The sequence below is a fragment of the Ostrea edulis genome, chromosome 1, assembly GCF_947568905.1.
Source record: "Ostrea edulis chromosome 1, xbOstEdul1.1, whole genome shotgun sequence".
In the NCBI taxonomy this organism is placed as follows: domain Eukaryota; kingdom Metazoa; phylum Mollusca; class Bivalvia; order Ostreida; family Ostreidae; genus Ostrea; species Ostrea edulis.
Genome location: NC_079164.1, coordinates 10,616,596 through 10,637,815, shown reverse-complemented (window position 1 = coordinate 10,637,815; position 21,220 = coordinate 10,616,596). Strand labels below are relative to the sequence as shown.

At 35.5% G+C, this 21,220-nt stretch overlaps 2 protein-coding genes across 10 annotated transcripts in view; both read right to left on the bottom strand.

Annotated features, from left to right (window-relative positions):
* Nucleotides 1–15,775, bottom strand: part of LOC125664122 (multidrug resistance-associated protein 1-like) — a 38,460-nt gene extending 22,685 nt beyond the window's left edge. Inside the window, exons 1-10 of one of the 9 annotated variants that reach the window (XM_056152643.1) lie at nucleotides 15,646–15,775; nucleotides 15,157–15,333; nucleotides 14,689–14,805; nucleotides 11,449–11,577; nucleotides 8,344–8,454; nucleotides 2,466–2,573; nucleotides 1,981–2,042; nucleotides 1,183–1,317; nucleotides 526–744; nucleotides 20–206 (exon numbers count right to left, since the gene is read on the bottom strand). In XM_056152643.1, the coding sequence (XP_056008618.1) occupies nucleotides 20–206; nucleotides 526–744; nucleotides 1,183–1,317; nucleotides 1,981–2,042; nucleotides 2,466–2,573; nucleotides 8,344–8,454; nucleotides 11,449–11,577; nucleotides 14,689–14,805; nucleotides 15,157–15,333; nucleotides 15,646–15,741 (1,341 nt within the window). In that variant the 5' untranslated portion in view covers nucleotides 15,742–15,775. Of the gene's footprint in view, nucleotides 1–19; nucleotides 207–525; nucleotides 745–1,182; nucleotides 1,318–1,980; nucleotides 2,043–2,465; nucleotides 2,574–8,343; nucleotides 8,455–9,426; nucleotides 9,547–11,448; nucleotides 11,578–14,688; nucleotides 14,806–15,156; nucleotides 15,334–15,645 lie in introns of those variants that run through there. The other 8 variants (XM_056152644.1, XM_048896671.2, XM_048896670.2 and 5 more) reach the window with 8 other exon arrangements.
* A 2,965-nt stretch (nucleotides 15,776–18,740) lies between these two features.
* LOC125664124 (ATP-binding cassette sub-family C member 3-like) overlaps nucleotides 18,741–21,220 on the bottom strand; it is a 47,105-nt gene continuing 44,625 nt past the window's right edge. The window contains exon 29 of the mRNA XM_056152641.1: nucleotides 18,741–19,097. Coding sequence (XP_056008616.1) covers nucleotides 18,983–19,097 — 115 coding nt within the window. The 3' untranslated portion in view covers nucleotides 18,741–18,982. The remainder of the gene's footprint in view (nucleotides 19,098–21,220) is intronic.

The window sequence follows — 21,220 nt, the reverse complement described above, 5'->3', positions numbered from 1 at the left end:
GAGTGTGGGTGCTCCCTACCTTTTTATACAGTGCAGACATGAGAGTAGCACTGACTCTTCTACCCAAGTTCATGGAAGTGTATAAATAATGGCTGTAACACATGGTTTCTATTGCTGATACCAGGAACAGGGATACTGCGAGGATATATCCCCACCACAGCTGATTATTCTCACTCTGGGGGTCTGCTATAACATCAAGGAGCAATCTGTAATACCACAACATGACAGATTATCCCCATCAAATATTGTCATCGATTTCCATGCTCATAGTTTAAATTTTATTGCATATTACGTAGCATTCACTAAAGCAACACTGGTGACAGTTTGAATTTCGTTTTGGTTATACTCAACATGGAAAATTCTGTTTTCATTCCGTTTTACCCCCAAGATTGTGTTTATATGTTATATAAATGTTACAGTTATGTTATTTTCCTTGCCTTGTTAATTCCAGCAGATCAGTTAAACATTAGTAAACTATTTTTACATGTAAGCATACATTGTCTGTAACACTATGCAAAATCTCACCTGAGTAACTGAGGACTTGTCATTTTACAGACAACTCTGAACATGGCAAGTAAATGGAACATCAAGAATTCCCAACCAAACATTTTGATTAGAGTTCTCAAAAGGGAATGATGGGAAGGGTGGTATTCAGGATGGGTATTATCTCCAACATCATTCATCACAAGCAAGGATTCTCCAGCATTCTCTAATACAGGCAAATCATTTCCTCTTTCTATACAACTTTGAATGAAATATGTTATCGTAACACTACATTTTATTCATCAATGAGAACACATAATAAAGCCGGTTTGGTATTCGGAGAATAAAATAAAATGGTATATTGAATTTTCACCTTATTGGTCACTCTTGGTTTTGCTATCATTCTGTTTCATCATGTTCATCAATGTGTAATACTGATGAAAAGTAGTAAGAAGGGGGGGAGGAAATGGCATTGATAAACATTTTTAATCTAATGATACCTAACTCCAAAATATGTATTTTTATTACTTTTCCTTATAGAGTTTGACTTCAAATTTACCTTTGTGGTTCATACTCCTGCTGGTATATTACACAATGAATTATATGTAGAAGGATTGTGTTATTTAGAAGACACATTAACTTAAATTCAAAGCCCATGAATTTGAAATTTGTCAGGATAACAGTATGTCACTTGCTTACCATTTTGTTGAGGTATTCTCAGAAGGTTTCCAATGATATTGATATTTAGACAATAAGTAGCCCGCTTTGTCTCTGGAATCCATCGGAATGATATCCTCCTGAGTCAAGGGTTTTCTAAAACCTCTCATTAAAATCCTGTGTTTGTATCATGAAATATGAAGAACAGGGATCAATCTCATAACTCCTAGAAGCAATGCAATATAGAGTTGGGCAAAATATGTTTTGATAAACATTTTTGGTCAGTCAAAGTACATCAATTAAGCTGTATAAAAACTATATTATACATTTTAAATTCAATATTAAACAAAATGTAACACTCGCGAAAACACAAGCATAATTACATTGCACTTTGATGGTTAAAAATCTGAATATATAACGAAAAGTAATAACTTCTATAACTCGTAACTGTATCTGTGACCAAAGTCTCCCTAAGGGAAAAAAATAGAGGCTGATAGGTCATACCACTCGCCTCAGTCGATCTCTCCATCATGAGATTTGAATAAGATGTGCAAAGCTTGACAGTGGTTATACAATATGTCAATACCTATAATACCGATTGTTTACTTTGATGTTCATGGGATGGTTTTATAGTATTCTTTTGTAAAGTTATTGTGACCACAGTTTCTATTCCAAGCCTTTGTACAACTCAAAGAAGGGGATATCGGGAAGATTTTCCAATTAAATGACTTCAAAATGATGATATCATGGTTTCACCAAAGTTTCCATCATAAGTGGTAGAAAAGATTATTTCATACAACTCATATAAACGGTCTCTAAAAATTAATTTACATCACCTACCTAAATATCCATAAAAACAGCAGTTTGGAGGGGATGGAAGATGTACAATAAGGACTTCTCTCCTAAAAGAAATTTAACAATGCAATTTTAAAGAGCAATTTTTAGGAAGTAGACACGTGTTTTGAAAAGCGCAGTGAAGTTTTATAAGGCATTCATTTAGGTAATCATATATACATGCTTTTAATAACAGGTGTAAGCTTTTCTGGACTATGACGAAGGAAAGATAACAAGCAGTACTTAGTCTCAAAATTCCTATAACGAATACAAATTTAAAAGTAGGGCAAACACGGACACTTGGACACACCGAATGTGAGATCAGGTGGTACGAAATAAGTCTGACATATATAATTGATTGATTGTATTTTGTATTTTGCTCGAGAATTTTTCACTCATTTGGAGACGTCAACGGGGAAATGCTGCAAAATTTAGGCCTATGTTCAGCGATTAAAGTCTTTGAGCAGAGAGGGATCTTTATCATGCCACACCTGTTGTGACACGGGGCTCGGTTTTTGCAGTCTCATCTGAAGGACCGGTCCATCTAGTTGCCTCTTATGACAAGAAATGGATACTGAGGACAACAAGATCCCAACATTCTGCAACATCAACTTATTTGTCAGTAACCTGTCTCAATTTAAAAACTTTTCATACATATATGTAGAACATGTTCTCGTTTATCGAATCAGTTAAGAAACATAAATACCACATGTTGGTGATGATGGAATATAACTACTTAAATATGAAGAGTTGGCAATGGGGAAGCTGCAATTATCTCGTTTGGCATAAAGTTGTTTTTTTTTGGGGGGGGGTATTTTTTTCTTTCTTCACTTTTTAGTCTCCGCTCTATCTTGAGGATCGAACTCAGGTTGCAACGGTGAGAAATGATTGTGTTAACACTAGCTACGCGGACATATGTCAACTACATTCCCGTTATTTTTGCAGTATATTCCTGGTGTTGTATGTCACTTTCTGCTTCAGAATAGAACTTTACATATTGCACCTCTCCACAATAAAAGCATGTCAGGCAACTCCTCACTATTAAAATAAATTCAGTAATTGTCATAACAAATACACATCTTCAATTGCAAATACTTCTTTCAAAACACTATCCCTTTTCCCTACTTTTCGCTACTCTTTCGTTCATTCATCGCTCACCGCTCACGTAGCACACTCAAGCTGCCAGTAATGAGGCATGTCCTAATCTCTAGAGGAATGTGTATTGTGACATTATACAAAAACAACAAAATATCGCAATCCTTAAAAATATCAAGAAATAAAATTATTAATGTTTCTAAATTGCACGAAAGTATAGCACTACACAAAAAAACATTAAACAGGGTTTTTTACATTAACGTAATCTGACAACTTGAGATATAAGCAAAATATTTATTGCGATGCACTTGTCATCGTGACGTCATCATGAGAGTCTGACGCATTTTATTTGCAGTAAGTGCCGGATCAACTGTTGTTTCTTACTGAAAGGTGAAGATAACGAACAGTGATCAATCTCATAACTCCTATAAGCAATACAAAATAGAGAGTTGGGCAAACAAGGACCCCTGGACAGACCCGAGGTGGGGGCAGGTGCCTAGGAGGACTAAGCATCCCCTGTCGATCGGCCACACCCACCGTGAGTCCTTTATCCCGATCAGGTAAACGGAGTTATCTGTAGTCAAAATCAGTGTGCCAAGAACGGCCTAACAATCGGTATGAAACACGTCAGACAGCATTTGACCCAATGATAGGTTGTATTGACGAACTAGATCGTTATAATGATCATAGAATTTGCGAAATGATGACGTCAATTGAGACAGTTGAAACCCCTGCATTATCAACGTGTTTGTCAGTAGCTTTTAAAATGCTAAAATAGATAATCATATTTCATATAAAATTATACGAGCCTAGATATTTATAATATTTTGCTTCAAGACAAATTCGACGAAAAGTCCGAGGAAAGGAGGAGGGTGTTTTTATTTATTTCTTTAGCATTTGTGACATACATTTAGTACATCACAATATAATATAGTGAACGAATAGTATTTTGAAAGTTAACAGTTCTACATACAATTTCCGTATTTAGTTGAAAATAGCTATACTATTTGAATAACAATAAGATTTATACTGATTTCCAAATTCATTTTTTTTCAGCGGCGGTATCTAAAATATAAGAGCGAATGTGCTTTTGATAACGCGTTTAGGTACATGTAATACAAGAGGCCCAAGGGCCTAGAATCGCTCTTCTGATAAATTGTACAACCCCACCATTTCTATTCTTAGCCTCTTAGTATTCTAAATCTTTAGTTAAATCCTAAGAATTCAAAAAAAGTAGGTGAATGTGACCTACTTTTTGGTTTACACATTTTGAGAACCCAAGAAATATCAACTGACAAAGTTTGATGATTTTAAGCCAATTAGTATCTGAATATTGAAATATAGCTGTCAAATTCCAATCGTAGGTCATGGTGACCTACTTTTTGGTCAGCGAACTCCGAACATGCAAGACCCATCAACTGACAAAGTTTGATGACTGTAGGTCAAATAGTATCTGAAATATATAAATATAGCCGTCAAATTCCAAAAGTAGGTCAAGGTGACCTACTTTTTCGTCAACACCCTTCAAACATGCAAGACCCAACAACTGACAACGTTTGATGACTGTAGGTCAAATAGTATCTGAATTATATAAATATAGCCGTCCAATTCCAAAAGTAGGTCAAGGTGACCTACTTTTTGGTCAACACCCTTTGAACATGCAAGACGCATCAACTGACAAAGTTTGATGACTGTAGGTCAAATAGTATCTGAATATATAAATATAGCCGTCAAATTCCAAAAGTAGGTCAAGGTGACCTACTTTTTGGTCGACACACTCCGTTGACTCAAGATGCATCAACTGTCAAAGTTTGATGATTGTAGGTCAAATAGTGTCTGAAATATAGTAATTTAGCTGTCAAATACCAAAAGTACGTCACGGTGACCTACTTTTTGGTCGACACAAACCGAAGACGAAGACGCATCAACTGACAAAGTTTGATGATCCTAGGTTTTACAGTGCCCAAAATATGCATCTAAAATTGAAAATGTGAAATTTGAATATCTGCAAAATTCAAAAAGTAGGTCACTGTGACCTACTTTTTTTATAAATATGTTTCAAGGCCTCAAGATGCATCAACTTACAAGATTTGATGATTCTAAACCTCTCGGTATTTGAAATAACAACTTAAAATATATCTATAAATGATAAGCCATAAAATTCAGAAAGTAGGTCACGGTGACCTATTTTTCAGTTGACGCATTTCAAAGTCCCATGATCCACCAACTGACAAGTTTTGATGATCATAGGCTTCAAAGTGTCCAAGATATGCATCAAAATTAATTTTAAAATAAATACCTGCAAAAATTCAAAAAGTAGGTCACCGTGACCTACTTTTGAGACAACTTGACACAAGGTCCTAAGATGCATCAACTGTCAAAATTTGATGATCCTAGTCCTTATAATGGCTAAAATATCTAAGATTTAAGGAATTTAAAAAAAAATTAAATTTAGGTCAACTTTGAAGTGACCTTGAGACCACGCCCTTTGCCCCAGGGTAATGCCTTGAACAATTTTTAATCTACAACATATCCTCATCCTTATGTGTAAGTGTGGTGATAATCTGCCCTGTGGTTCTTGAGAAGAAGATTTTTTAGCAACCACTACTTTTGTTTGTATTTTCCTGATTATCTCCCCTTGTTAAAGGGTCACATCCCTTTATTTAGTATGTATGAAAGCCCTTGGGCCAATGATACCCTGTACCAAATTTGAAAGAAATTGGCCAAGGGGTTCTTGAGTTATAGCCCTTTTTCTAAAAAGTTTACGCACACCGCACACCGCACAAATGGCCATAGCATTAGCTCTTTGAGCCTTTGGCTCAGAAGAGCTAAAAAGTATCATTACCTTTCATCACAACGAATAAATAACATATTACATTAGAAAATATTGATCACACGTGCAGCATACACAGTTCTGTAATGATAATCAGTGAGGTTATTTGAAAGGGGCTTATTTTGAACCTTAGGGTCATCCAAGACATTGTTGACATGCATTAGAGAGATTGTCAACAAAACAGTTAATTAAATCAACTCATGTAGGTTATTTTGAGGAGGGGGGCCTGCATCCAAGTACCTGTGGCAGCATATATGTATTCAGTGAAAATCATGCATAGCTTCCATTCAATAAGAAAAAAACGTATGAAGATTGTAACACAATTAAATGTCACGCGATTTGGAGACGGGGAAAGCACGATATCTATTAATATTCCTACAGTGAATGTTGTCCTTTGTGTTAAGACCCGCCAAATTTGTTTATCATTTTTCATGAAGGAGTACCATGGCGAAAACTGATTGTTTAGCGGGTTTGAAAATCAATTGACATTTCGACATTTCTCATGACAAAAAACAAAAGGAACTATTTAAACTATTCAGAAACTATCGGCTGTGTAAATTTTAAGTTTTGTACAGAAGAAAAACTTTTATTGACCACAGAAAAGGGGGTCAACTTTAATACCTGTTTCACCTCATCCTTTGTTGATTACCTCAATATCGCAGATATATTTGCTAAACACACGGGACATCGAATCACGTGATCAGTCTAAAATTAAATAAAATCGTACTGAATATGTATTTTAGTCCATCATATTTTGACCCATTATCAGTAACGTTCCAAAATATCCCACCCCTCCTAATAAATGATATTTTTCAATTGCATATTTTCTGCGAATTTCTATTTGCCACCTTAACTGTGCTACTCTCCATGGATTCAATAAGAGGAGTCATTGGACTAAATCGCGTCGTTGACTGTGAGAATATACTTGTTACATATACATGCATATTAGTGAATAGATTGAATACAATCCCCAATCAAATTCGGGGAAAAAAACATAAATGCGAAGCTCAGAGTGATTGTACATGCCTTCTTGTAAACCCCAGCGTCAAACACAGAGTTGTATATTATGTAAAAGTAGCTAATTGAAATTTAATCAGCCTATGCAATAGTTTCATTGACCATTCTAAACATATGTATTACTCGTCAAGAAGATAAATATTGTATACAAAATACCAACACCATTCAAAGGCATTCGGGAAATTACACAGACCTGTTTCAAAAAGCTTTCTGCTCAGCGTATCAGAAGTATATCCCCTTATAATACTCTGTAAAATTAAACATCAGAACAATGTAATTGCTTTGAATAAAAGGTGAAGATAACGAACCGTGATCAATCTCATAACTCCTATAAGCAATACAAAATAGAGAGTTGGGCAAACACGGAAACTAGGACACACCAGAGGTGGAATCAGGTGTCTAGGAGGAGTAAGTATCTCCTGTCGACCGGTCACACCCATATTAGAATTCAATTCCAATTATCTTTGTATAATTCATCCATGACAGCATTTGATTAACCTATGGATCATACTGAATTTTTTACTATTTTCTTTAACTATCATCGAATATAGTTTGGCATCTCAGAGCTAATATTCATTCCAAATGCTAGATCACACCATGTTTCAATTACCTCCTCTGCATCAGACGAAAAGAAATCACACTAATCAATTGCCAGCCTATTTACCAGATATAATTTGTTTTTATGTTAAAATGTCCTAAATCTCATTCGATATTTTTTCACTCAGATGTGATTGTAGTGCCACACATTTCTCTATACATGTCGCCCAGGACAGTAAAGGTCGGGGTTCATCAATATATCATTGCCTGTCACAACACGGGTTATAATTTTTAAGATCCACAACTCTCAACTCTAAAAGCGGAACTTTGGCGAAGGAGCAATTACTGAACATAGTATTTTTATGTCATGGCTTTGACGCGACCAAACTGCTTGCACGAGCGGCACTCGAACCCACCATCCTCCGCTCACGAGACCAACATTCGTAAAACGAAACACTCATACATCCATGCAAAGTTGGCCATTATTGCTCAGAAAATGGACGTCCTTGATTAATGTGATTGGTAATGTATTCAGACATTCTTTCATCATCCCTGCATATTGACATAGCTATTTACTTAAATTGACTTTGGAATTCACCTGTTAGAGATCAGCAACATCACATTCGGGATCAAAGAAAGAGAGGTAGAGTGAATCCTTATTTGTATTTTATTCCATGTAAGGATGAAAAAAGATGACGAAGAGTGTAAATTTCCCCTTCTTGAACCACCCGAGAGAAGAAAAAAAGCATTCGTAGATGCATTATCTTTGTGAGCGTTGTCCAGACACGGATTCTAACCTTATCGCATTATATTTGAGGTGACATCTCAACATCTGCTGGCTGCGAATTATGATGTCTTTGTGGTTTCGATGGGGTATTAATTCTTACCTTATCATTATGTTTAGGAATATCTGCCAAGCAGGACAACATCCATTGCATGCACAAAACCACATACATAGCACAGAACGAGGTAAACAGCCACGTACTCTGAAGGTATTCCTAGAATATATATGTATACATAAAATCTAAAAATAGTATGCATATCAAGAACATTTCAATTGATGAATATAGCTCTAAATCTAATGTATTTTGTCGAGGTTGAATACAAAGACCAATTGTAGTGAAGAATCTACATTATATGAAATTACACTGAACCTGAAATAAATGTACAGACGTTAACTATAGATATATCACATTGAGAAAAACATAGCCAACGGAATCAGTGTGAAGAAACATATATGTCAATGATATTCAAACTTTTGTTGTAAACATTTTCTGTGTATGTATTTACATGTATATAATTCCAATGTTATTTATTACAGTTGTTTTGATTGGACAACAATAAACCTGAACAAGAGTTTACACATCAATAAATCCGAAAACGTGATGTATTCATACACGCCTGAAAACAAATATCATAGTGCGGGAAAACTATTCAATTTTTTGTATTTGTTAGTAAAGTGAATGAATTGGAATTATAAGAATCAAACATTCTTTTTGACGAATTTATCGATGTGCAAATTCCAGACATTTTACTAACACTTTTATTCAGTTTGTGAGTAAAATGTCCGGAGTTTACACATCGATAAATTCTTCAAAAGAACGTTTAATCATATAGTGTCTATGGAATCTCTTTATGTGTGTGTGTGTATGTATGTATGTATGTATGTATGTGTGTGTGTATTTGTGTATGTATGTATGTATGTGTGTAGGTATGTATGTATGTATGTGTGTATGTATGTATGTGTAATCTTTGAAATACTTGAAATAGCAGTTACATTTGGAATTGGATAAACATTGCATATCATGACAGTCGCGGTGACCGAGAGGTTAGAGCGTTCGCCCCGCATGCGGAAGGCCGGAGTTCGAATCCCGGCCGCGACAGACCTCAGTCGTTAAAAACAGGTAGTGACAGTTCCATCGCCAAACGCTCGGCAATATGTGTGAATGTCACATGTCCTCGGAGATTACCTTAAAAACGGATGTTTCGTGTCACAGTAGGTATGGCACGCTAAGAACCCTCCCTGCTCAATGGCCGTAAGCGCCGAGTATAGACCTAAATTTGAAGCCCTTCAGCGGTCTTGGTAACGTCTCCATATGAGTGAAAAATTCTCGAGTGAGACGTTAAGCAAGATACAATCAATCAATCATTTTTTTTTATCATGGATGAGTTTAGGAAAACACATCAACGTAAAGTAAATTCAATCTCCAAATCTCAATGGACCATTCAAACATGCCTACTAGTATTCAACCGTTACTTTGTTTGTCGAAAAGAAGTGCTATATTTTCATGCCCTATCTATATGCATGAAAGGTGAAGATAACGAACAGTGATCAATCTCATAACTCCTATAAATGTGAAGATAACGAACAGTGATCAATGAAAGGTGAAGATAACGAACACTGATCAATCTCATAACTCCTACAAGGAATACAAAACAAACAGGGGATGCTTACTCCTTATGGGCACTTGATCCCACCTCTGGCGTGTAATGGGGTCCGTGTTTGCTTTACTCTTAATTTTATATTCTTTATAGGAGTTATGAGATTGGTCACTATTCGATTTCTTCACCCTTTCATCATATCAATTTTTGAAATTTATAATTTACTAACAAAGCTTTGGAATGTTTTAAAATTCAGTCTTGATTTACATCATTTTTCATATTTGTTGGGGTACGGAACTTCTGAAGTTTTTTCTCCTTCACAGCAGACAATATTTTTGTGAGGAGCGAAGATAGGGTTTTGGTATAACATTTATTGCTTGCAGAAATGTATCTCTACATAGAAGAGTTTTTGTGAAGGTTTGGAAATTCTGCATAGATACGGTAGCTCATATTCATTCTTCCCATTGACTGGAATATTAAATGTGTTTAAAGCTGAAGCGTGACTTTGAAAAAATTGCATTTTTTCCAACGAAACGTGGACGATAAGTAGGATTACAAAATGCCAATTAAAGTCACGTTCGTTTGATATACAGTTGTAATTTGATCCTTACAAACAACGACAATGTTCTTTCAAGCTTTGCCAGCTGGAACAATATATAGTTTTCCATGTAACCTATCTAATATTTTGATCACTTCTAGATTACTAAACATTGAATGATAAATGGTAAGGATCTTTGTTCTGATATGAATCGAATGCGGGATTTTAATTTTCCTCTTATGATTTTATCCACATAAGGTAAATAGATTCCTTTTATTCTTGATATCCTTAAAGGGACTGGTTCACGATTTTTGATAAAAAACATTTTTCATTTTCAGTGTTAAACAATAAAAATATAACTCATTTAATGTTGACAGCCAAAATTTTGGCCTTAAGAATGCAAGGGATAAAAGCGATATTTTAGCCTTAAATCTGTCTTATATAAACAAGGACTCGAGTCTTTTTATGTTTACAAACAAACAGGTGAAATATTGATTTTGTAATGCAAAGCATGGTAATTTTGCATAGTCACAAATTTTACCTTTTAGATGACATATTTTACCCCCAAAATGCTTGAAATGTGAAAGATATGATAAACTTAGATCGATATTCATTTCTTTTGAAAATTTCGTAAACAATAACATACCGCAATCTTTGTTTACAAAAGAAATAATATTAAACTCTCTAAACTGAGCTTCTGTGATAATTTATAACCATATTATTATGTGAAAACTTTTAAACACATTAGACAGCAGATTTTGATCATTAAAAGTGAAAAAGAAAAGTTTGGGGGAAATCGTGAATTGGTCCTTTAACAACATTATAGTAAACTATAAGTAACCGTTATTATGCTGCATGGCAATATTTTATGGCATCACTTTGATACCCATATGGACAATTTACATGTGTAAATTGTAAACGAAGTCTTAAAAGAATTACGGAGGTCCAGAAAACTCATATAGTTGTACAATTGCATACATATATATAGAATTTTTCAATTATTTTAACTCCAAATATTGTAACAATATCTTTATGTTCATGTGTCATACATAGGTACATATGAGGTACTTACCAGTTTAAGAATCTTATTGTAAAGTGGAACTACACTGATGATAATTGCAACTGTCCAATATATGAATAAAATTCCGGATGAAAGAAAACCTTTCCATCGTTCCATGTGAATGTAGAAACCTACCAAAATCTGAAAAGTGACAAAAATACCGGTGCTAAGATCTAACATAATAAAGTAAATAACGAATATCACTATATGCTGGATGCTCTGTAGCTTTTAAATAAAAACGAAAATGCAAATGAAACAAGAGGCTCATGGGCCACATCGCTCACCTGCGTCACCTTGGCTCATATTTAAAGATTTTCCCTATACAGTCAATGATATTAATATATGCAAACCACAAGCCATTAGGGCAACCATTTTCAGGAAATCCACATGCCCGAACTCAATTTTACTTGCCCGAAGAAAAAAATGTCGTTGGCCTTGCGCTTTGGTGCTTTGCCAGGGACTGCCCCAGCTAAATACTTAAAGTTTAAGACTGACATTGAATAATGAAAGTCGTTGATCATGAAAGTAAATTATACGCATGCGAAATCTGAATAATTTTCGAGACAAATCCGGAACAGACCGAACGAAGATGCGTAATTAATGGGACGAATGACTTTGTTTGGGGTGATTTATTCTAATTCTATGATTTGAGCATGCGCATAATATTTATTTACTTCCGATTGCCAAATTAAAACTCCGACGGGTAGAATATTTTTTACAAGCCAGTCGGACTTGTTGCCAAGCGGATTTTACAAGTCCGACAGGAAAATCACTGGCCACGGGCATTCGGACTACCGCTAATTTCGCAGACTGGACTCTATATATTCGCATGTAATACTTTGATCCCTATTATGACCCCAAACCACTCCCGGGAGCCATACTTTTTTCAAAATTGAATCTGGACTAGGTCAGGAAACTTTCATGTGAATGTAAACTTTTTTGGCCAATTGATTTTTCAGAAGATTTTTAATGATTTTTCCTATATATTTGTATGTAAAAATTGATCCCCTATTGTCGCCTCATCTTATCCCCCGGGGGCCATGATTTTAACAAACTTGAATCTGCACTATGTTAGGAAGCTTTCATGTAAATTTCCACTTTCCTGGCCCAGTAGTCTTTGAAAAGAAGATTTTTAAAGATTTTCTCTATAGATTTGTATGTAAAACTTTTATCCCCTCTGTGGTCCCATCCTACTCCCGGGGGCCACGATTTTAACAAACTTGAATCTGCACTATGTCAGAAAGCTTTCATGTAAATTTCCACTTTCCTGGCCCAGTAGTTTTTGAGAAGATTTTAAAAGATTTTCCCTATATATTTGTATGCAAAACTTTTATCCCCACTTGTGGCCTCATCCAACCCCCAGGGACCATGGTTTGAACAAACTTGAATCTGCATTATGTCAGGAAGCTATCATGTAAATCTCAGCTTTCCTGGCTTAGCGGTTCTTGAGAAGAAGATTTTTAAAGATTTTTCCTATATATTTGTATGTAAAACTTTGATCCCCTATTATGGCCCCATTAAAACCCCCGGAAGCCATGATTTTAACAAACTTGAGTCTGCACTATGTAAGGAACCTTTTTATGTAAATCTCAGCTTTTCATGTTCAATAGTTCTTGAGAAGAAGATTTTTAAAGATTGTTCCTATACATTTGTATGTAAAACTTTGATCCCCTATTGTGGCCCCATCCAACCCCCGGGGGTCATGAATCGAACAAACTTGAATCTGCACTCTATCTGGAAGTTTTCATGTAACTTTCAGCTTTTCTGGCCCACTGGTTCTTGAGAAGAAGATTTTTAAATGACCCAACCCTATTTTTGTGATTATCTCCCCTTGGAAAGAGACATGACCCTTCATTCGAATAAACTTGAACGCCCTTTACCCAAGGATGCTTTTGGCCAAGTTTGGTTGAAATTGGCCCAGTGGTTCTGGAGAGGAATTCGAAAATGTGAAAATTTTACGGTACCGCCGACGACGACAACAGACAACGGACAAATTTTGATCAGAAAAGCTCACTTGAGCCTTTGGCTCAGGTGAGCTAATAAAAGCTATATAAATATACGAAACGCAGGTCCAAGTTGTTTGTGTGATGGATCTATATAAAGAATTGAAGGTAGTTTCCACAGACCATTCATTTTATATCCTTAACGTATAAACAACCTAAACTATACACGGTATTTTGACAAAAATGACTATTTTCACACAGTGTTTTCTCTACAAAATTTACAGCGCAGACCTAAACAAACCTCTTCTGTTCATACAAAATAAGTATTTCAATTAAATTTGAGTAAAATTGAAAACGTGTCACATTTGATGTTAAGTTCTCTAAAATGATCGACATATTGTGATCGCGCAAATCTGCATTGGGTACGAAGCGTTAATAACATAAACGAATATTTCGTTTTTCTAATAACAAAATTGATTTTTTTTTCAGGGGAAAAGAAAGTTAATATCATTTGTAGTCTTCTGCTATATGTTCACATGATTTACGAGAATCGAATGTTTCCACATTAAAGTCATTTATTTCGAAATGAAACCGTCGTGTTATATGAAATATGAAGAATGCTGAATATGGTTTGGGGAACTTTCATGTGATACTGTAAACTCAGTTTTCCATGTTAAATGAACTTGTCCTTTTCTTATTTTTATCTGGAAATTGCTTTATATCGAAAAATATTTGCTTTTAATCATTTAAGAGTATATTCATTTCAATGTAGCATAGACTGATTGATTTATCTGGAAGATCATTTGATTAAGACTTTAGTTGTTGAAGATTACGCACACAAAGTGTCACATACATGAATGAAGAAACTGGGCAGGCATACATACACTTTGTAATACCCATACCCTATGAACAAAATGTATCATACGATAGCAGTTGTATAATAAATGTCCTTATTTCGATTAGTATAATTCTAATCTTATAAAAAATACTAAAATGCAATATATCAAATTTGAAGATATACATGTAGGGCTCACAGCGGGTGTGACCGGTCAATAGGGGATGCTTACTCCTCCTAGACACCTCATCGTAACTGGTAGGTCCATGTTTAGCGTTCTCTTAATTTTGTATTCCTTTTAGGATTCATGAGAATGGTCACTAATCGTTATATTCACTTGTTCATTGATGTAACAGCAGAATAATATCGGTATACTCTTTGTATTTCATGTTTTTGAATTTCTCAGTAAAAACATGGTGAGAACAAATGTTTTTTTTAATCTGATAAACAAGGTCCAAATAATAAGGGTGTTACCTGTGTACAGATTTGCAGAGTAAAACCCAAGACTGCTGCGTTCCACAGAGAATGATGAGGTGTGTACTCCAGAACCCACTGCACAACCAGGAGCAAAATGTTTACTGCTAGAAGAAGCTACAAAAGGATAGAATACTCAATATAAATGTCAAATATTTAGTGTTTGAAATATCTGTGGTACACTTAAAGTCAACTTTTAACTTTTTAAAAATTTACATGGAGGCCAAAAGTATTTTTAAATCATTCCCCTCCATACCGAAATTGAATAAGTGGTTTCATATTTCTTTTATTCCATTTTTTTTTCAACGTGGATAGTTTGCTTAAATTCTGCTTGAACTTTATCGTGTCATTTAGGTGTGAGAGTTACGGGATCTTTAACTGAGCACTTGACCTACAAATGGCGTCGTTTCAATGTAAATTAAAAGCACTTGAAGGGTCATAAACTACGCAAATATAAAAATGACATACATATTTCGATATGATTCGCCCGCTCAGAGGGTTTGGATCTGATTTTTGTCTGAACAGGTAATACATATAGAAAGGGGAGACAATCCATATCCAGCCGTGTATTACCCAGACAGGAACCGTGGACAGAAAACATGGAGTAAATAATGGCTGATCTCCACTCATGGTCTGGTTCAAGTCCTGTAACAATTTACAGAAAAATCACTTTATTACAGAAATCCCCCTCCATACAAGTTAAAAGTATGAACTCGTAATATAATTATTATTTACTTGCAAGTAATGAATTCTACTATTCGTAAAACTAATTATGAATCACTTTAACGTACAATAAACTGTATCATTTACATCAATCAGTTTGCTTTAACGCTCTCGTTGCGGAGTCAAAAATATTCCCAAATTATCAGACTTGATGACAGCTACCATATAAAAATATTACGTTTTATGGGAAACACAATACATAAAACACCACAAGTCAATATACTTTAAACCTACCCAGAAATCCTCATGTTTACAAAGTGGATTCATGCCGTGCTGTTCGCAATATTCACCTTGCAAACTGTTGAACGGGTGGGATTTATACAATAACATCCAGTGATGCAACACGTTAGAGACGCTCGAATAGTATGGCGGCGCGTTTCTGTTACCAATGAAAATCCTTCTTCGTGACACTCATAAATAATTTTTCACGTTTATGAAAATGTTTACTCCTCGGTTGTATTCAACAGAAAACCAACAACGCTTATAAGTATATTTACATTACGTCTTTATTGTTTCGTGTGTCTCGAATTATAGCCACTTATCGTCTTGTCTTCTAGTTAATGAACATCATAAAAGCTTTGATACTGTTGTTAGTCTCTATGATTTGTTTTGACAAAGACAATGTTGTTACTGTTAAGAAGCTGTACTTACTTGACCTCGATGTTCAACATTCACATAAACCATTCCAAAACTAAAACGGCAACATATCTGTTTCAGGGAACGCACATATATTCCATTCCCTATAATTTTATTCAGTCATTAAGGAACAAGTGAAAATAACGAACAGTTACGATCTCATGAACCCTTTAATAACGCAAAGTTAAGAGAAGTGCAAACACGGACCCCTGGACATACCACAGGTGTAATTGGGTGCCTATGAGGAGTAAGCATCCTCTGCTGACCTATCACACTCTCTTTGTGCCCCAAATCTTGATCATGTAAACAAAGGCATTGATAGCCAAAATCAGTGTGCAAAGAACGACCTAACAATTGATATTAAACACGTCAGACAGCATTCTACTTTTTGGCATGTTGAAGTAATCACGTTTTTCACCAAATTGGGTTATTAGTTTGTCATTGATCTCTATGTCCAGTAATAATCTTATATAAATGACGTGAAATACTCTGTGGTATCTTTTCTTTCGAGATCACTGTGACATATTGAATTAAGATATGAAGGAACATGAATAATGTTAATAGATATTGTGATAGTGTTAGATGAAAGGTGAAGATCAATTTCATAAATCCCACAAGCAATAGAAAACAGATAGTTGGGCAAACACGGACCCCTGGAAACATCAAAGGCGGGATCAGGTGCCTAGGAGGACTAATCATCCCCCATCGACTGTTTACATCCGCCGTGAGCCCTATAACGGAGTTATCCGTAGTTAAAATTAGTGTGCCACAAATGGTCTAATAATTGGTATGACGATGGTAAAGATTTATAGTGCAGGCTGCCCAGTAGCGGCCCTGCTACACTAGGTTTGTTACGACGAGGCGACGATGGTGGTCGACCCTCGGATCCCCTGGAAACGGGGAAAAGCGGTATGAAACATGTCAGACAGCATTTGACCCAATGATAGGTTGTGTTGGCAAACTAGACCGTTATAACGACCATAGAATTTCAGAAATGCTCATATTAAACGAGACCCCTGTACCAACAACTTGTTTGTCAGTAGCTTGCATTGCTTTAAAAACTGACCATACGTGAGGGAATATGACTATTCTTAATAAATATTGCGATATTGATAGATAGATGACCTTCTGGTAAAGCTGATTTGGCATGAAAATTCTATCACAAGATTTTTCTAATCCAAATTCGCCAATATTCACCAATATGAGTTCAATAAGCCTATAACATCACAGCCAGATAAAACCAATAACATGAACGATATTTGTTTAATTTCGATACTGATTACTCCACTTCATAATTAACAGACTTTTATCATGCGGACAAAACTTTTCTAAACTAAAACTTTATTTCTTAGATATTGATGGCACCCAATGAAAAACAATTTACAATCCAAAGGAATAGTATATAAAACCCACCATACCACGTCAGTCAGTGTTTACGCGGATCAAAACATATAGGCCGTAGGAAGGCCTACTTTTAGATGAAAAGATGAAGATAATGAATAGTGATTAATCTCATGACTCCTACACGCAATACGAAATAAAGAGGTCGGCAAACACAACCTCCTGGATATACCAGAGGTGGGATCAGGTGCCTAGGAGGACTAAGCATCCCCTGTCGACCGGTTACATCCGCCTTGAGCTCTATATCTTGATCAGGTAAACATAGTTATCCGTACTCAAAATCAGTGCATGTGCCAAAAACGGTCTAACAATCGGTCTGAAACATATCGCAGGAGTGTGTCATTTGATTCACAAATCAAACTGTTGGTTGCAGCTTAGCAGTACACGGTTGATCCACATCTTGAAACTTTTTGTCTGTAACTTACGAATGCACCATGATCAACAAGACACAATATGCAGCGTGCCAGCTTGTCATTTTATATAACGTGTCAAACATTGACGTCCTATGTCGCAATTCATCGACTGATAAGATTTTCGCATATAGTAAAAGAGACAAAATCGTATTGATGACTCGTTTCGAGGTCATTGTTTCCACATGATGTGGATATAGTACAGACAAAGTACACATGCAAATGAGGTAATGAGTCATAATTTTGATTTGATTCGTGTTCAGCATTCTCGTTTGAAGTCAACGTTTCACAAATGTCATGGTCGCTATAACGATCTAGCTTGGCACTACAACCTAGACCTGTCATTGGATCAAATGCTGTCTGACGTGTTTAATACCGATTGCTAGGTCGTTCTTTACACATGAATTTTGACTACCGATTATCCTGTTTGCCTGATCAAGATATAAGGCTAAAGGCGGGTGTGACCGGTCGCCATGGAATGAGTCGACAAGAGATGATTACTTGTTTAACGTCTCGCTTGAGAATTTATCACTCATGCACGTATTGAGGCGTTTCCGGCCATGGAGCAATGAGGGTTCTTTAGCGTGCCACACCTACTGCGACACGGGTCACCCGTTTTAAGGTAATCTCCGAGGACCCGTGACATCCACACCTGAAGCCGTGCGTTTGGCAATGGAACTGGCACTAACTGTTTTAACGCCATAAACGTGGCCGGGATTCGAACCCTAACCTCCTGCACGCGGGACGAACGCTTTATCTCCTGTAGACCACTGCGGCGGTTGTGGATCAAGTGATGCATGTGTATACTATAGAGCTATACCCATCGATATTCGTCCTCTACATCACGTGATGCGCTGCTAAGTTACAAATACCAAAGTCGGATTTGTGGATTTCATCAATTTATTTTTCTACCAACACTCTCAAAATTTTACAAGGAATTTACAATTCATTGCACTCTGCTGTATGCAGGATTAAGCTCTTAAGGTCGCATACAACATTTTCCCTGAGAAATAAATATATCATTGACATCATTTACCATATCAATATTTTTAAAAAAAACAAAAACAAAATATCGTTATGTTATGGTAACATGAAAGATGAGAATGTCTTTACAAATGTATATCTTATTTTATTAAACCCGCATTTTTGGCAAGTTCAAAGAACAAGCTTTTGTCGTCTGCAAGAAGATTCTGTGGTGTATCATACTCCAGCACACATCCGTTCTCAAGAACCATAATCCTGAAAAAATGTATATATATTTTACAAGCTATTACTGATTTAAGGTGGATTGTTTCACCGACATTTTATTTATTACCTGGTTAAAAATGTCAAAAAGAAATTAGCAAGAAACATTAATAAATGATATCAAGTTAGATGATAAGCATTTTCTTGTCTACAGAGGGCCAATTTGTCGTAATTTTATCATACACTAGTTGGAAACTTTACTATATTGAAGAAAGTGGAGTATATGGGACGTTACAACCAATGTGTTGAGATATGTTATGTGCCAGTCTTTGAATGAATATTCTGTGCACCCTGTTGTAGTATAATAGAATCTTCACTTTAGTTTCTAGAAGTAGACTGTAAGTATATCTAGGTGATATACTGTGGTAGTATAGCCACTTGGAAAGGGTACAGTTGCAAGAGATAGGCAACTGGTTGAAAGGCAACTGGCTAACAGTAAGACACCAGGCAGGTGTTGCTATTATTGAATGCTTATTGTCAACAGATGCCAGGCAGGCGTCGGCTGACTGTATATAGACAGTTGTTACTGGGTAATTGCCATAAGGCACCAGGCAGGTGTCATCATTAAAGCACTTAGGTCACTTGATTCAAAGACACCAGACAGGTGTCGCACTATCTGTATATTTTGCTTAATCAAACCTTTAGTAAACTCAGTAATCTGAGCACGGATCTACTGACCGCTAAGGTCCGACACGTTACACAATATACCTCTCGTAGTCCATAATCGTTACGTTTGTTGCATATCTGTCACTATGTTAATTATATTGTATATCTGTCATAGTCCATCACTGTGTTAATTATGTTGTATACCTGTCATAGTCCATCACTGTGTTAATCATATAGTATACCTGTCATAGTTCATCACTGTGTTAATTATATTGTATACCTGTCATAGTCTATCACTGTGTTAATTATATTGTATACCTGTCATAGTCCATCACTGTGTTAATTATATTGAATACATGTACCTGTCACTGTGTTAATTATATTGTATACATGTACCTGTCACTGTGTTAATTATATTTTATACCTGTCATAGTCCATCACTGTGTTAATTATATTGTATACATGTACCTGTCACTGTGTTAATTATATTGTATACTTGTCATAGTCCATCACTGTGTTAATTATATTGTATACTTGTCATAGTCCATCACTGTGTTAATTATATTGTATACTTGTCATAGTTCATCACTGTGTTAATTATATTGTATACTTGTCATAGTTCATCACTGTGTTAATTATATTGTATACATGTCATAGTTCATCACTGTGTTAATTATATTGTATACCTGTCATAGTTCATCACTGTGTTAATTATATTGTATACCTGTCATAGTCCATCACTGTGTTAATTATAGTGTATACCTGTACCTGTCACTGTGTTAATTATATTGTATACCTGTCATAGTCCATCACTGCGTTTATTATATTGTATACCTGTCACTGTGTTAATTATATTGTATACTTGTCATAGTCCATCACTGTGTTAATTATATTGTATACATGTACCTGTCACTGTGTTAATTATATTGTATACCTGTCATAGTTCATCACTGTGTTAATTATATTGTATACATGTCATAGTCCATCACTGTGTTAATTATAGTGTATACCTGTACCTGTCACTGTGTTAATTATATTGTATACTTGTCATAGTTCATCACTGTGTTAATTATATTGTATACTTGTCATAGTCCATCACTGTGTTAATTATATTGTATACATGTCATAGTCCATCACTGTGTTAATTATATTGTATACCTGTCATAGTCCATCACTGTGTTAATTATATTGTATACCTGTCATAGTCCATCACTGTGTTAATTATATTGTATACCTGTCACTGTGTTAATTATATTGTATACCTGTACCTGTCACTGTGATAATTATATTGTATATCTGTCATAGTTCATCACTGTGTTAATTATATTGTATACCTGTCATAGTTCATCACTGTGTTAATTATATTGTATACCTGTTATAGTCCATCACTGTGTTAATTATATTGTATACATGTCATAGTTCATCACTGTGTTAATTATATTGTATACCTGTCATAGTCCATCACTGTGTTAATTATATTGTATACATGTCATAGTCCATCACTGTGTTAA